Raw genomic sequence first — 18,276 nt, 5'->3', positions numbered from 1 at the left:
AACATACAATTTACAGGACAAACTGTTTCTTCATATTCCGATGGAGCAATGTTTTCTTCTATTCATTCTTTCGATAGATAATTTTATGCAACTTGTCATTAAACAAAGGAACAAAGGTCTAAATTGGACTGTACCGTATCATAGTTAAAATTTGATTGTCTGAACTTGGACATTTTAGTGGTTTGTACTGACACAAATTGAAGTGATGCAAATTTGTTTGGGGAGAAAAAAAAGTTAAACCTCACTGTAAATGGTGCTATTCTGAAAAATTTTTTTTATTGAATATGATTCTCCCAAATCACTTAAGTTTACAATACTAATTGCATAAAAACATTTTTTAACCATATTTTTGCTACCTTGTTTTTGGTTGTGACTGAACAAGAAGGAGGACTTATGTCATGCATAGCAAAGCTCACATTCACACAGTCATTTTTCAAGGGAAAGCTTCCTAAGACAACCGCTTTGCATTTTCTAAGTTGTAGTTGAACGACTGTGGTTATGAGTTATATTACCTTTTTTTATATAATTCAAGCAATTGAAAAAAAAAAAAAGTGGTTCATTTCTATTGTTTGCACTTCCCACTCACAGTGTTCCCTCATAATGCAGAGTGATAAACACTGTACCTGGGGAGCTGTTTGCCTTTTTATTTGTCTAAATGGAGCAATCTGGGAGACACTGCATCCATTCCCACTTCACCATCTGCTTAAATTGCACAAACTGTGCGAGACAATGTGCCTACCGCCTGCCACATTTAAAACAATTCATCATCAGCTACTGTCACGGTGCTGCATGATCGTATACATTCCCTTTCTTGCCTTTTGCCTAACAAGGCCTTTCCTAATTCGAAGGGACAGGAAAGAGCAAGTCCAAGTGCAGCAGAGCACGAGTGTGGAAAGAACATCTAAGCTTCTCCACCCGCTAAGTGTCAGCAACACAAAGTAAATATTGCATTTGTTGAATGACTGTAAGCTGCCAGATCAATAGGAGAGGCCCGATGAGTGATTTGACAGGCACTCGATTAGCTAAATTAGAAAAAAAAAAAAAAAGGAGATCTTTCAAACCAGGCGTGTTTGGATGGAGCAGACTGCAGTGCCTGGTGGGCCTAAACGGAACAGACAGAGCAAGGCGGACGCTCAACTCACGGCTTGGCCCGTGGATCTTGATGGGCTCATTTGACTTGACAAGTGTGTGGGAGCACTGCTGGCACACGCAGTCCTTCCCGCTGAACGTCACCCTGTCTCCGATTGGGAAGGGTTTGCTGAGGGGAACAAGGAGAAATAAAAAAAGGTGAAGATTAGAGGTTAAATAATAGCAGACGATACGCTTAGAGGTATCAAACATTTACATCACTGAGTACAGCAAACATGGTCACAATTAATTGCCGGCTGCTGACGGGAAGACCTTAACGCTGCCGACAGCGGAGCTGAACGCAGCCTGGCCTCTGTAGCGGAGCTGAAAATGCGTTTGCAAACAGTTGCGGTGACGGGTTAATAGGAGGTTGATTGTGACTGGAGCACCTGGCTTCTCTGTGATTAAAGAGGCGATAATGGGACGCTGCCATGGGCTTCGGGGAGAAAAGGAAAGCCAGTTCTCTCGCCGAGAACAAAACTTATTAGGCAGGACCGCGTGGAGCGCATGCTAATCCTAAACACCCGTTTCTCGCACAAGTCCACAGTAGCTTGTCTGGATTACCTCGCTTTACTCACTCCCCATACATCTGTTACCATTAGGCCTCTGTTTGCTTTACGGCTCTAAGCTATACCATAATAAATCAGCGTGAAGACACGCACATGTGTACGGAGCCTAACAACATGACAGCGAGACATGGTCCATAAAATCCTTTTTTCTACTGCATGTCTGAACTCCCTTTCTTCTCCCGCACAAGGAGGCACGTTTCTTTGATTTCTTTATGACTGGATGAGATGAAAGAATGAATGGGGAGCTAAAAGGCTTAAGGAAGGCTGTTTAAAAGACACAGACGACAGTAATCGTTTTACTTCCCCGCCGAGTCCTGGAGCCGAAGCCAAGGCCCCGAAGGGAGGCTTAAGTCTCCTGCAGGGCTTGCGGAGATGTTCGCAGGCAAGCCTGGCAAAAGCCTACCATCCATTGTACACAGCAGTTGAGGTTTTTTTTGGTGAATGCAAAATTTGGGAAACTTTGCATTCACCTCCATTTTTTTCATTCTGTTTCTTTTTGCATCTACTCTAAAATGGGAAACTTTCATGCATAAAACAGAAAGGAACAAACAAGCGAAGGGAGCAGTAGAACCAGCAGGGATATTCCAGAACACAAATTATTCAACAAAGACCTCAGTAAACACGGAAAAAAAAACAACAAAAAAACAACAACCATACACAAACTTTTAGCTGTTCATATCTCAAGGTTAACCAGCAGTTACAAAACTTTAAATAACATTTGCTCGTCTTTTTAAAATTTCGTTTCAGATCAGTCCAGCAGGATGAAATGCAAGTACAAATTTGTAAGCCCTGAAAAGGTTTGGCCTAAATCCATTACATTGTTGCTCTTGCTATGTTTAAGAGTCATTTCTCCTGCTGCAACCGGAAACGCCTCCCAGTCTCACCATCTCAAATCTCACAAGCTTCCTTGCCGACGCTGGAGGAAAAACATCCCCAAACTGCCAACATTGTTAGTCACTCTGCTGATGGTGTGTTCAGGGTGACGTTCCGTGTTTTCTGCTACACGTGCGTTTTTTTGTGCGCGAGGTCGAAAAGTTCAATTTGACCGCTTCGTTCCACATTTGCCTCTACGTTCAATTCTTCCAGACATAAACCAACAAGCTAAAGTAAAACTACAACCATCTGATTTTGAGCCCTACAGCCTCTTTCTTGGGCTTTTATTTTTTATCTGCTCCATCGCTGTGGTCCAGACACGGCTCATGTCTGAGCGTTTCACCGAAAACTTCTCAGTTTCTACTCCAGCTTAAGAACTAAATCTGCTGCGATGGTGCAGAAAAGTCTGTCTATGACCTTGTCTTTACCTGCGTTACTTTTGCTCCCTCAAGACACTCTTGCGTCGTCAGCCTTTCTCAGCACTTTAAAAATTTACTCTTATTACATATTTAATGGACAGCACTTTTTTTTTCTTCCATTTTTTTTCCCTTGACCACAAAAAGGGGAAGTTATTTCTGGTATTTTAACATGAGCCCAGTGGCTTTGATCACTGGTGCTTTTTAAGAACGTTAGCACTGAAAAGTAGCAGTAGCTCAGCAGTGAAGGTGAACTGAAGCAGTTTTTGGTGCAGTGGAGTGTTGCGGGCGAGAACACGATGATGGGAATTCTGGGGACAGTCAAAGGGAGCAGAGGAGGGTGCGAGTAGAGTTGACAGCGGATATAAAGTCGACCCGGCGGCTTCGGCGTCGTCTCTTCCAGTTCGCTGTCCTCGTTTCCTGTCACCACCAGAGCTGCTCCACTGACTGTCGCTGGTCGCTTCGTGGCGGTTGTCCTTTTTCCTTTTTTTTTTCTTCMTCCTTTGACCACAGCTGGCGGGCTCGAGCGGCAATGTCAAACAGATCTCTGACAAGAGGAAAACACACCAGTCGCCTGGAGGGAGGAAACTGAAGATCACCTGATGCGAAACCTATCACGCTTCAAAACAGACCTGAGTGGTTTTTGATGCGAGCAGCGAGAAAGACAGATAGCTACAAATCTGAATCGCAAGCTGAGCTTTTAATAGACTTCCATGTGGTACGACATGAGGACTCGAGCCTGATGACGACTGTTTGTTTGAGAGAGGAAAGAGACGTCCTAATTTTGGTTTATCCAACTGCGTGGCAATTTATCCAACGGCTATTTATCCAAATAACTGTTGATTTACGTTGTTTAATCTGAATCACGTAACAGCTAAAAAAACAACCCCACTTTCCAGTCATTTGATATTTGAAATGGAATTTGCTTTAATGATTAAAGCCTCTAAAGTTAGTCACCGTCCTTCTACTGCCTGATTTCCAAAAGGAAGGACTGGGTGGTCATGAGATGCAAAGCCCTGTCTCATGGCAAAAGAGAAGAAAATTGACTTTTCAATGCCTCAACAATACGTCCCCTGTTCTTCTATTATCCCTCAGGGGGCTGATGAATTCCTCCAGATCAGACGCAGAACAGTAAACCAGGAAAACGATGAGCACATGGCAAATGATAAAAGAAAAAGTATTCATAATCGATTTACTTTTTTCACATATTTTCTTATTACAAATTTCTGTGTTTTATTTGAATTTGATGTGACTCAGTTGAATTCAAAAGTGCTTTATTTAAACCAAAGGGAAATTTATTCCTGTTGTAAGGAAAGTCATCCAAGTATCTTCACAGCGTCGGTGTGGATGGTGACGTTGGTGGCAGGAAGGACTGAAGACTGCTGCAGTACGACAGTCTTATGATCGTCACGGCACGCCAACAGATACATTCTTGGGCAGCAAAGATGATATTCCACAGCAACATGCCCTGGATGACACCATGAGGTTTTGGCCAGCGCTGCCAATCCACTTTGTTTGCTTTTGCCATTTCTCTTTAAAAATCTCTGCCTTGCTGTACGGTTAGAAAACTGGACAGAGACGTCATCGTCAGAGATCTAATCCTTGACAGTCAGTTATTATGACTGATGGAGAGATGGTTTGAACTTCCATCTTTTCTCTCCTGCTCTTCATCTTCTCACCTCCTTTGAGAAGTCTTTGGGAAGACTGTGTAGGCTCACTGTGCAAATTAAATATTCCAGTTTTTGTTGGACAGTCGATGCCGTTTTACAAATTAATTGCCAACACTGAATAAATAGTGACAGAATGATAGAGCATTGCTGGAAAACACACAGCAGTGAAGGCATCTAACATCTAAGTGTTATTTGTTGTCGGCTCCGGCTGTATTTGTTTTTCTCTAGATAAAGATTAGTACAAAAACACAGCATACATTAAAGCCGTTTTCGGACTGCAAGGAACGGAGCGGAACAGTTCCAGCCCTGTTGTGTTTGCATATACACCGAGGGCGCCATCGAAGCTGTACCTGATGTCATTATTTTTGAAACTAAACAATGGTTTTGATGTAGCGGCCGAAGCCTTTTCCTCAGAGATGCGGCGGAAAACTTTCTCTTTCCTCGTTGACCGATCTAGCTCATTCTGTACTAGTTCATCAGCGAGTAAGCGGAGGAAAAAAATTACCTCATCATTAGACCAGGTGATTGCACTATATTGAGACGAATCCATTGCTAATTAAAACTAATAATAAACATATTGAAAAGAGCACTCTTTACAAAATAAAATACAGTTTAGTGAGAGCCAGCTGTCAACGGAAAATCAACGTCTGACTCCATAACAGCCAGCGGCCAATCAGCTGCTGATTCTAAGCAGAACCGCTTGGCCGGCCCGATTGGAACCACAGCTCTTGTGGTTCCAAGAGGCCGGGTGGAACCGGTCGCAAGTTCTAATGCAAGCATGGTCGAAACCGTTCCGTTCCGTACCGTACCGTTCATGTGTCTGTTCAATCATTTAGCAAAAAAAAAAGTCTTTTTGAATTGAAAATGTTGCTTATTTTAAAATGTGGTCAATTAATTACATACCTTGCAATTAACTCAAACATTTGAATCGAGTTTCGCCACTAATTACCAAGTTTTCAGTTTGTTTAGCTGCACTGTAGTTTTGCACAAACTACAGTGAAGAAAACTGATGGAGAATTATTGAAATCCATCTTAGCAAACCAACTAGAAGGCTGAAAGTTGGAGCTAATTGACCGTTTCAACTGACTGACGTAAAACTTTTGAGCTGGCCTTGACAAAGATGTTATCCCATCTCTATTAGACTAAACTTTAAAATACCAAATTTGAAGGAAATCTACCAATTGCAAAGAATGAAACTTCCTACCAGAATTATGCCAGAGGTTGACTCATACCTGAAAAATAACCTGGTAGATTTCTACTTTCTGAGGTGTATCTAATATGAATTCAGTGTTACATTTTAAAATATCTTTGCTCAAACTACTGTTGAAGCTAGTTCATATTTTTCTTTTTTTTTCCTTGCATAGTGAACCCAGTGTAAGTTAAGCTGCACACTCCACTGCCGTGCATGAAATTGTGTTAGTCATAGCTCTGCTTTGCTGGCTGCAGCCACACTTCAGACTTGTCTAATGGAAGCTTTTAGATGGACGGTTCAGGTCCCAGGGTCTGTGGGATTTACAGCTGGGTTTAGCAAAGGAGAACCAACACAAGCCATTACCAGGCTGTCATCCAGCTTCTACGTGGAAAATAAATAAATAAAACCTTGGTCAAGGAAGGCGTCTCATAATCTGATTGAAAGGAAGACAAAAATTTACCTTGTTTCCTCGTAGAAGCTGTGTGTCGTTGCAAGGCATTTTTTTTTTTGTTATCCAAACTAAAACTAATAAAGTAAAAGCATTTGGCAGCCACAAGTATTTGGTTTTGTGCCCACAACTGGGCAATTCCCCATGTTGTCCTAAGACAAATTAGCTGCTTGTAATCACACGGATTAAGGATGAAGATAATTGCTTATTGCCTACCTTGCCAGTAAGTATTTGCTGGACTCGTTCCAGAAAGTGTGCATTCGGCCTCAAATCTTCGAATCTCTTTGAACCCATTCTAGTGTTTTGTACAATCAAAAATCATCAAACTTTGTCTTTTCAGGATTGAGGGGCTCAGAAAAGAGGCTAAATGAAAGGGACCATTTTTCATAACTTCAGTACATGTGCTTTGTGGTTGTCTAGTACTGATAGATGTAGAAACAATAAAATAATCATCTGAATGCACTGCATGTGATCCCTAACTATGTTCATTATGTGGCACATTTCCCATCTGGTGACCTTTACAGGTTGTGGGGTCAAATGAGAAACATGACTCAAAAAAAGCCAAAAAATAATTTATAATTTGGAAATTTTTCATGGCCAAACAATGAGCCAAAAAAAAATTGAACAAGAGGCAAAGGGGTCAGAGGACAAATCATTTCCTGTGGCAGGGAATGATTTACATTTGGCACAAAGCATGTACTGGCAAGTCTCCATTTCAATGACAAACAATCAATCAATCAATCAATCAGTAAATGATGTGGGTCGCTGAAGAGGTACCCTTAAATCTTATTGATAGGATGACCTTAAACAGGTTGTTTGCTCTTAAAAACTCCATTGTGACTAGATTAAAACAATACTTTAAAAAAAAAGAGTCTGTCAAAATGTCTCTATGACAAATTTTAAAAATAACTGACCATGTATCATTAGTAGATTTTCCCAGTGTTGGCAAAAGGCCTTAATAGGTTTACGGGGTAACTATTTTTTAATTAAAAGGTCAGTTGACCCTGCAGGAATAATTAGCTGGCCAAAGGAGGAGATAAACCCCACGGATGTTAAGACACTCGGAAACTACTAACCATGCRTGGAGKGTTCCAYCCCAAATCCAGCACCCTGACTAAACACGAGCCGCAAGGAAGGTCAATAAGGCWGGTGATTCCTTGAGTTTTGRTTTTCTAAATTGAGGGAACCAAACCTTTAGAGAATCCTAAAGATCTTTATYGGAAATAAAGGCCCCTCTTAGAGGATTAAGAGGCAGAGCSACCACAAAGCTGACTTGTTGGATTCTGTGAAGACGTTTGCAGTCTAAAGAGGAAATCCCACCCAATTCAAGAAGAATGGGTCTAAGTGGTTCCAGTACTCAGTCTACTCCTCGGGGTGAATTGTTTGGAATAAAATGCTGAACATAAATCTTTTGTTGATAAATTACAGGCCTTAATATGTTTAATTTTTCTTTTGTGTGTTTGAAAATAAAAAAATATATATTTCTTAAAAGGATCAATCAATTAATACATTTTATTTATAAGGGACCCTTTCATACTAAAAGCAGCTCTAAGAGCTGCACTAACAATTAGCCCTCAGGTTTCTCTGACAAACTTCCACAAATAGGAACCATAATACTGGATGGATAATAAATGACTAAAACAATATGATCACGTAAAAGGTTAAAATAAGATTCATAAATATAAATGTATATGTATAGAAAACAACAAGGAGAACGTCAAAACAAACCCTAATCAATTTACTATATGCTTTTTTTCTTTCCCTGTCTGAGCCTCGCGCAGTGCACCTGACCTCTGACCTCAACTCCTCAAATCTGTCCTCCCATAGACCAGATGATGTTCCTCCTACAAATCCAGCCGATGAAAATGATGGAGATGATCTGGAGGATCAGAAGACAAAAAAAAACTCTATCACCTGCAGGGGACAACTGTTTTGAAAGGACGCTTATCTGTACCTTCACTGCACTAATGGAATTTTTTTTTGTGGAGTTTCCTAGAAAACACATGAAATTGGGTAGTTTAATTATGATCATTCTTAGGTGTTTGACTCCTAAGGATGTTTAAGAGTTTAGAAACTTTAATGTGTGTAAAATTAAAACTGATAAGTTTAAAACTTTAGACTTAGTTAATTACGCATCAGGAATGCACAAATTTATGTTCTGTTACCACATTAAAATAAGACTTTAAGATTTAGATTAAACAAATGAACTAAATGGGATGGGATAATTTTTCACTTCTCACCATAAAGATTGTAGAAATGTTCTTTTATATAAGACTCATGTGTTGTCTCTGCCTGGCAGAGCTTTCCATCCAGAACGGCTTCATGATTGATTGTTTGAGTTTTGCACAATTCATAAATAAACCTGATTGAGTGACTTTACCTGATCGGTGTTTAGTAATAGTTTTTTTCCACAACAATGGACCAAAACATTAAAGGCCCTCAAGTAAAAGGTGTGGCAGTTTTAGCTAATGTTGGACCCATGCCCATGACCTCATGCTAACATTAGCAAATTAGCCTGCAAAGACTTTTAGGTGTCATCTTTTTATGGGAAGCACGTCCAGCATGGCTGTGAAGTGAAACGGGTCTCTGCATACCTGCACATACTGCAGACAAAGCACTTGGGGTGGTACGTGCGTCCCAGAGCGGAGACCACCTCTCCTGTGATGAAGTTGCCGCAGCGGTCGCAGCGTGTGCCGTACAGACGCTGGTAGTCCGCCGTGCAAATGTACTCGCCCTTCTTCTGGAAGAAGCCAGATCGTGCCAGGTCACAGTTACACACTGAGGGAGATAAGAATCGGCAGACAATCAGACACCTAAATCTGTAAAGCATATAAAGGAAAAAAATAAACGTAAAAGAAAATGGAAATTGGACAATTCTATTTTTAGGATTTCACTGGTATTCTGTTGTCCTCTGTCCTGTGCATATTGCGTGTCTTTACACATGGCTGATAAGGAAGTTATGCCATTCCAGAGAGCAGCGAGCCAATTTGTTCTGATGGGATTATAATGATATAATCAGTGGGAAAGTAATTTGGTTCAGAACAATGAAAGGAGTCAAAACAGTAAACATGGACCAAAATTGCACTAAATACTGCTGAGAAAGACAAAAAAAACACGCGGGACACAAAGGGTGAACGCTCAGTTCCTGCATGCATATATTACACTGTGTATTCAGAACAGAACAATACGAGTTTGATTCCTTTTCTGTGAAACTGAGAGCGACTTCCAAGTGGGTGTGACTCACTGTGTGGCTCGGAGACACATTCACAGATTAGTGTTTGCTGGTATCGTTTTCACCACACGTGTGGTTTACCACCCATAAGCAGCACTAATGTGGATACGGTTGGATATATCTGCTTTAAGATAATAATAATAATAAAAAAAAAAAAACGATAATCATTTTGTGTAAGTGATTTTTGAATTTTTGCCTTGTACTTAGGAATTATAGGTTTGACCTTGCAGCAGCTCTGTAATTATCCCACAGCTACTATTATCATGTAACTTTGAGCTCCGCTGGCAACCGTTCAACTTGCATGCCGACAGACTACTTCTGTCATAATGGAGAAATAAATACGTTTGATACAAAAAAAAATTGTAATAATAATTGGATTTTTTTGGGATTTTTGCAAAGAAAAAAGATGCCGATCAACATAGTCTGACAGCTCGTTAGTTTAGTGCGATTCAGGATTGAAATGTTAGAACAAGAAACTCAAACAGGGGCTCAATTTTTTTCAGATCATCTGTCTCATGTTAGACTGGTGACAGTAAAAACAAATAATAAATAATGTTTATAAAAGTTACATACTGCAGTTTTAAGTGCATATAGACTAACATACATTTCTCCTCCTAACTGATAGCACCCAGATGTTGTAGAGAATGGATTTGCTCCCAAAGTCGACTGTTTTTTTAGTGGTTGCGAGCAGGCAGAGTTCACACACACACACACACGCACGCACGCACGCACGCACGCACGCACGCACGCACGCACGCACGCACGCACATATAAAATCCTCCAAAGAGGTTACATTTAATCTTAAACTGTCCATGAGARGATCATATTGACTTAATGGTGTAATAAAAGATCAGTGGGGGCCTTGCTTGAAAGCAAAAATAATCTCATCTCTCTCAAGAGAACAGAAACACATAAATCCACCCAGTGATTAGACGGCACTGCTCACATGCAGAGTTGTGATGAGGAAAAGGGACACAAGCTACAGAGCAGTGACAGCGGCTCGTTCTCTCTCTTTTTTTCTTTTTTTTCCTAACAGTTCTATAGATTCAGGCACAGTAGGTACAGAAATGCTAAAAACTTTGATTGGGGAGAGGCAAAGCTGAATCACTCCATAAAAATCTGCGTGTGCATGCGCCGACCACATTTCCGAAACCACTGAACAATGGCGCACAGCTTCAAAAAGTGMCTGTGCTGCATTTTCAGCCAGACCTATTAACGGTCTCACCAAGAACCAAAATCACAGGCTACCGAATCCCTTCCCAGGAAATGGTACGAGTGGGTAAATATTTCCACATCTATTAAGCCCTTTTCAAAACTGATGCGTCCTAAAAAGACAGTCAGTTTGCACAAAMAGTGTTGTTGTTTTTTTTCCCCTTTTCCTTCTTGTCCTCTTTTYACTTGTCCTCTCCTCTCCCCCACCTCTCAAAACAATATGATTTTCAGTTTCTCCTCAAATTGGCTTGGAAATGAGTGGCATACGGTCAATTAGCATAATATATTGACGGCATTAGCATATGGACGCCAGGCTAAATCACATCTGGCTGCCTCAATCTGTTCAATCTGGATTGGAGGAGCTGAATAGAGGGTTCACCTGTTGTCTAATCGCCGTGTTTTCCTCTAACTGGGTGATTGGCTGGATGTATTGTAAGGAACATCCCCTTTGCTCAGTTGCCAGGAGGATGTAAACCTTCCACGGTTACCCTAGAGACAGCTGGGTCCCAGTCTGACTGATGTGGCGGCGGTGGTAGTGTGGGCGGCACATTTAAAGGGGTTGGGGTTTAATACAAGGCACTGAAGGCCCAAGTTTTGTCTTTAGCTGTAAGGAGATGYAAAAATATGCGGATGTAGATATGTATAACAAATTGTTTAAATTTGAATTTGACTTTTGAGCATTAATTTGATCATTTAAAATTGTCTTTTCAGCTGTTGAACTGTTCTCGGCATTTCACAAAGCATTTCTTTTTTGCCTTTACCTAAAGACTGATGAATAAATAAATGACTAAACTTCATTTTGCATTTCAAAGGCTCACATTTCCAAATATGTGTGTCAATGTCCACACCGTTTTTAAACACAATGTTTGGTTATTCACGCTCAATTTGCTTTTATGCAAACAGCTAAATAAAAAAAGCCTGCACAAAATCCAATTCATCAGCTAAACCACAGTTGCATATAGGGCATATAGAGCTATGCATAAGTACTTAAACAATGGAGGAAGTGAGATGTGATTCAAGCCTATATTTCTGCTCCCTGACCGTAAAAAAATCACTTTATGCTGCTAGACAATTTTGCAAAGTTTCTGCAAGCATGGGTAATTGTACTTTTTATTAACTACAATGCAAACAAACAATATTTTAATAAATTTCCACCTTTCACTCACCCCTTCCTTCACACCAGACTTGGTTCAATTCAACTCTCAGAATAAACAGTTACAGTATTTACTCGGTCATAGAGTTTGCAGCCTTGAGGTAGAAGAACAGTGTCTCAGTCAGCTATGTCAGTGTTATAACAGTGTTGTATCATTTCAAAAATCTGAAAAAAATAAAAATAAAATAAAATATGGCAGCTTGGATCAGTGACCAGTTTTCAGCAAAGCAGTCTGCAGCAGCAACATGAAAAAAGTCCTCACCTCTCCAAACCMAATCTAGATGTAAACTCCAGATCTACAGCACAAAAGGAGAGTGCTGAATGCGGCTGGCCCCTCAAAAGCCATGTCTAACATAACCTATATCAATAGTTCTCCATTAGGTTTAATGAGCTGTGAAATAAGTGCTTCATGAAAATGTGGTTTAAGCTGGCTAATTTATTTTAAATGGACTGAATTTTACAAAGTGCTTTCCCAGCCCTACTGACCACTCACAGCGCTTTGCATTATAGACCCACTTTTATCTGTTTACAATCCCAGATGCATTCAGACTCAGAATTCATACACGGTCGCCATGCTAACGCATCAGTCATCTTTAATCTGAAATTATTTTCAYGGACTCTACTCGTGTTTTTTTTTTTTTAATCTATACTTATTGATTTCCAGTTATTGTATTGATTTGTGATGCTGGTTCTACTTTTTAATTTCTGACGCATACTTCAAGCACATTGTGTATCGACCGACACGAAATGTGTCTGATGCATAAAATATACTTGATCTAAAATTAATTAGATCCTATTGCAGTGCCAACTGCATTTTGTATTCTATATTTTGTCATATTAAAGGTCATTTTCATAGTAACAATTTTAATGTATTGACTCAGTAAAACAGGATTTTGAGCTCATTTGTTCACCTTTACACGCTGTGTGAAAATAAGCTTGTTCTTGTTGCATAAACTTCAAATATTGGAGTTTTATCTTACACCTCAAGCTTGCTTTAGCAAAAAACAATTTCATAATCTTGTTTTATAGCACTGGATCTTAAGCTAATATTTTTCAAAGCTATTAGTTCATATTTTCATGTAATTACTGATTCAAGATTAAGTCTTGAGCTCAAGCTTGCCATCAGATCTTCACTGATATCACAAGTGTTTGTTATAACATTTTCAGTATAGTTATCTCTAGTCAATGCCGTCTCTTAAGTATCTCAATCGTTTCCTTTTAGGGGAACTATAACACATTTGCTGTTTTACATGAGTCCCTGGAAGCTTGACTCTTAAATAACAGTGCTATGAATGAACTGAGGAGTAATTCTAAGCTACACTAGTGTAAAATTGATTTTTAAAAGTTAAGGAGAACACATTTTGGCTTAGCCTCCCAGATGGGGAAAGTACTTCACACAATAGGGTCATAACATTTAGCGCTTTTTAAATTCATTTGTTTTATTTTTGGATCAGACCTAGAATAAACACACATGCTTTCAAATAAAAAGATTGGATGTTACTGGAATTTTGAAAAAAAGGAAATGGTTGATGGGCTCTTCCTGGTTAGGGTAAAGTTATTGTGAGACAAAAACCAGCTGGAGCAAATTGCATGTGGAAAACAAAGCAMGCCATTTAATATCTAATGTTTTATATAGATGTCGACGTGGATGGATGGATGGATGCAACGGGTGGACATATTTTTTGAGATTCAGCTCCGAAATTAAGCTGAGAGACAAACAAATATGCGAAAGCAGAGAATTTCTTCTTGCCAGGCATATTTGGTGTGAGCCAGACGTATCGAACAAGCAACTTTTACGTCTTTTGAAAYGCATCAAACCTCCATAAAAAACCTTCTGGAGGGGGCCACCCATTTTGAAATGCGCTTTCTTTGGAAGCACTCTGAGTTCAGCCACAACCATCAAGCAGAGGCTTTAAAACGTAWCCCTCCACATGATGGTTGCCAGCACTGTGGGTGGAACAGGGACGAGGTTGGATGCTCTTTGCTGCTGCAAGTTTGCTTTGCTCCTTAAAGAAAGAGGTTTGCTCCAACCCCACAACCAGAGCTGCWTGCTGTAKACAACTACCCATAAAAAYAGCAGCTCATATTAGAGTCAGTCTGATCCGTTTTATTGTCCCATAAATATGATTTACCMTGTGTCTACTTAAGAATATCTGCTGTCAAAAGCTTTCTCCYCCACAGGAGCAGTCCTATCTTAAAGAGAGTGAGATTGTGTCTTCCRGATTCGCAGCAGAATCGGCTTTGCAGGTTTGAACTACATCAAAGACCTAGTTTAATCTAAATTGCTCTTTTTTGGCAGTGCAGGTAGTTACAATCTGGAGATCATAAATCTACTGATTAGATGTTAGCACRYAGACCGCTGCGGTCATTAGGACTGCGCCGATTAGGCATCCACAGGGGGTCTGCTTGATTGGGTATTTATCTCCAGCCAACAGACGCAATTAAAATTCTCCTCTCCACGTCGGCCCGGGCCGGGACCCTGAAATAGTCCCGACACCTCCGGTCACTCCTCCGCTTCCCTTTCTGTCTTTTCCGTTTCAAGACAGCTTCCAAACCTTTGAGGCCCTGAACAAGGTCTCCGCTTTATCTCCCTATTCGCACCAATGCAGGGCTGCACCTCAAAGCAGCCTTCTTTCCTCAAACATCCTCAACTCTCTCTCTCTGTGTGTGTGTGTGTGTGTGTGTGTGTGTGTGTGTGTGTGTGTGTGTGCGCGTGTGTGTGTGTGTGTGACACTTAATGGACATGCTTTGTACAGCTCATAAAAGGAATCCTGCCCTCTGTTCTCGTTGTGGCAAAGCTCTCAGCAACATGCCGGTTTCCAAAGCTAAGGCAGACAACCTGAGACAATTCACTAAAGGGTTTGGCAAGTTGCACAGAGGAAAGCACTCACCTATTCACCTTCTCATTTGTGCTACAAAGGCCGGGTGCTCACACAGCCTCTTTCTGTGCCCCAGATCTTAGCCTTGGTGACGGGAGGAAACACTTCGAGAGTAAATAATGTGTTTGCTCAAGTTGTGCCAAGTCGCAGGGTGAAGAAGTGGCCACAAGAGAGAGAGAGAGAGAAAAAAGTTTATAGCCCAACTGAAGTTGCTTAATGAGGCCAAAATATGTGCAGACTTTTTGACCTTTGGAGCTTGTTTTCCGTTTGGTTAAAGGGGTTAGCATGTTAATGAGGCTGAACTAAACCTGGAAAATTTTACTTCCTATGAATTTTCTAAATATCCAAAGGAAAATATAGAGCTACTTGATATAAAAAAAAACCCCACGAAATTGTGAATGTTTTTACTGAATATGTTGCTGCCATGGTGATGTTCACATTTTCCTCCCTCTTTTCTTTTTCTTTTTCTTTACTATATTCACATCATCAATCCTCTTGAGCATTAAGATTATGCTCACATGGAGACAGACTTGGCATATTAAACACAATATTTCAGGTAATTCTTTCTCAACATAATACATCAAAGTTTGTGGTTTTACCATGACAAGAGGTTTGCATGAAGTAAAGCATCTCAATCAATTCGGTATCTTTGTATATATATATATATATATATATTAAAAATTTATTTTTATTTTTTTAAAAGAAGGGCACATTGGAAAAAAATCTGGCAGGCATCCAAAGAAGCTACCATGGCTACACAACAACAGAAACAGACTGGTTTCTATAGAGGAATTTGAAGTGAGATGAAGCTAGCAACATAAACAAAAAAACAAAAATATGGATGACAGACAGGTTCTCCCATGTATTTGGCTGCTATGAATGCTAGAGACAGATGGCTGCYCAGTAGAGTTCCCTCATACGAGCAAACCACACTTGCTGTTGAGGCCTTCAGCTTTTAACCTTCATAAGACTGATAAGGGAGTCAGCTGAGGGGAAAACAAGTGAGAATGAGATCGTAGACGTACAGAGATTACCCCAYCGTGGAGCCGCAGCTCTTTCAAAACGGCAACGATAACGTTTCAGCTTGATGCGCACAAGCGATTCCGAGAGGGACTGTATTTGTTTGTCTAACACAGCGGGGGGGCTGTCACATTGTAATTGCCTCTGTTATTCAGAAATCACTCTCTTCCTCTGAGCCGGGCTCGTTCTCACCTAAGCGCTTCCGGCTCAACTCTGCGTACRCACACRGACACATTTCCAGGCAATTTGTGGGACTTTCAGCATGTAAAAGCCCTTAAGGATGGTGATGCTCGGGAGCCACAAGCAGAGAAATAATCCCTGTCATCTCAGCTGAAGCCATGGGAGTCGCCAGGGAAAAGAGCTGCTTCCAGTCGCGCTCCCTTTTCCCCTCTGCCGGAATCTCTCCCTAGCAACCACACTTTGGCGTGGTGATTGGACCAGTGTACCAGCGGTTGCTATAGCTACAGGAAGCTCCCCTTCCCAGTAACCCCCCATGTTTTCTTCTCTCCTGTGCCTCTCTCTCTCTGTCTGTTTCTCTTTCTTTATTTTTGCTTTTTTTCTACTCTAGTTTTGTTACTCCTATGTTTTTTTTGTTGTTGTTTTTTTTCACAAGAGCACAATCATAGCAGGTTAATGTTAGTAACATACAGACCGAAAGGCGAAAGCAAAAGTATCCAAATAGACATGAAAAAGTCTGCAGAGAAAGAGTAAATTTTTTTCCCACCCTTGTGAGAATACCTGAGAGAAATGGAGCATTATCCAACCTGTATGTAAATTTCCAATTCTCTACACAGCACTACTGTTTCGTAAAATGAATCTATTTTGATTTTTACCTGCAACAACAAACGGCTAAAGGGAGCAGCTTCCTAGTTTATGTGCTAATTTGTTTTCTTCCGTACCTCTGCCTCCTTTTATTTTCTCCGTTTGTGTTTTTCGGCGAGGAGACCACAGCGGAAACGTACACCTATTTTACTCTTTGCCGTGAGATTTATGTGTGACCGAGCTTTGTGCTCACGGCCAAAAAGCAGAACCCGCTGTGTTTGCTGGAATCCAAAAGTGCCAATTATGCTTTGAAGGCTGGGTAAAATGTGGTCACTATGTCATTGGAGCACTATGCACGAGTCAGCCAACACACTTGTAATACAACACCACACTATCCATACTCCGGAGCCTGCTGCTACACTCAGTAGAGTTATGGGATCTACATTATCCACATCTACACCCCCCACCGCCTTCCCTTTGTCTGGAGCTGAGGCATCAGTCTGTGAGTTGGCTTCTGTCCTACCAGACTTACTTTCCTGAGCTGATTGCCTTGCCGACCGCCTTCCTGTACTATAATAAGCTGCAGCATAATGAGTTTGAATGAGAGGTTAAATGCACATGATTGGTGAGATGCTTCTGCAATGACTAATGCATGACAGAGGAATTATGATAATGTGGCTGACAGACAGTATAGCTTCATAGAGGCAGGATAAAGTGATCAATGGCATGGTTGTTTGTGCATTTACATATTGAGAATGTGGGTTGAAATCCTTAGAGAGTTTYTGTCAGTTTAATAATACCATTTTTTTTTCAGGAAGGCAYAGTGGAAATTGTTTTCTGGAAACAATGAGAGTGTAAATGTGTAAAGAATGGGACATAATATTTTATCACATCTGGTTTTAAATGATGGTTTAAAATGTCAACTCCAACAATTTTGTCTTTATTTTAAAATAATAGTAAAACCCTGTTTTTTTTTTAGTGACTGCTCTCTCTCTCTCACACACACACACACACACACACACACACACACACACACACACACACACACACACACACACACACACACACACACACACAGTGTGACGTCCCCTCTCCTTTGAACAGAAATATTTAATAAGCACTACGGCAGAATATCTAGAAAAATAATAATGTGAGTACTGTTTTTCTATCTCATATTCTATGTAGTTCTTAAAGAAAAATCACAATTGAATATAATTGGTAACAGCAGGTTAGTGCTGTACCAAAACCACAGATGAACAATTAACCACGTAATTTTGACACATTTAAACAGCAAAGTTATAAAAAAAAATAGAGAGAAAAAAATTTAGCAAAACAGCAACAGGGAAACGAGAAAAAAATAAATAAATAAAGCACCACCTGGAAAGTACCAATTAAAAGTAAGCGAGACAGAGTTTGTTAAGTTCAAAGAAACATGCAACATGTTTGTTTGCATGTGACCGGGTTTTCCACGCTTCACAATGAAAGCTATAGAAAAGTGCTGTCTGAGCAGAAGCCCTGCCAGAAGGCAAATTATGGGAAAGGATGTGGCACATTCTGGCTGATGAGCAGCAGCCGATCACTGCCTCTGGAACATGAGCAGGGAGCTCTCTGCCCATGTGTAGACTCAAAATATCCAGACATAGTTTTCAGTGGGAGTACAGCTACTATAAATATGAAAAACAGAATATCGGATCCAGTTTAGTATTGCAGTACACCGGTGAC

The 18,276-nt window shown here is 40.4% G+C and overlaps 1 protein-coding gene across 8 annotated transcripts in view; it reads right to left on the bottom strand.

The window, feature by feature from the left end:
* Positions 1-18,276, bottom strand: part of ablim3 (actin binding LIM protein family, member 3) — a 59,415-nt gene that overhangs the window by 20,716 nt on the left and 20,423 nt on the right. For all 8 annotated transcript variants that reach the window (XM_008419568.2, XM_008419569.2, XM_008419570.2 and 5 more), the window contains exons 3-4: positions 8,891-9,074; positions 1,143-1,258 (exon numbers count right to left, since the gene is read on the bottom strand). In XM_008419568.2, the coding sequence (XP_008417790.1) occupies positions 1,143-1,258; positions 8,891-9,074 (300 nt within the window). The remainder of the gene's footprint in view (positions 1-1,142; positions 1,259-8,890; positions 9,075-18,276) is intronic.

The sequence above is a fragment of the Poecilia reticulata genome, linkage group LG10 (genome assembly GCF_000633615.1).
Source record: "Poecilia reticulata strain Guanapo linkage group LG10, Guppy_female_1.0+MT, whole genome shotgun sequence".
Lineage (NCBI taxonomy): Eukaryota > Metazoa > Chordata > Actinopteri > Cyprinodontiformes > Poeciliidae > Poecilia > Poecilia reticulata.
The sequence above is the reverse complement of the archived record's forward strand: the minus strand, read 5'-3'. Positions and strand labels throughout refer to the sequence as shown.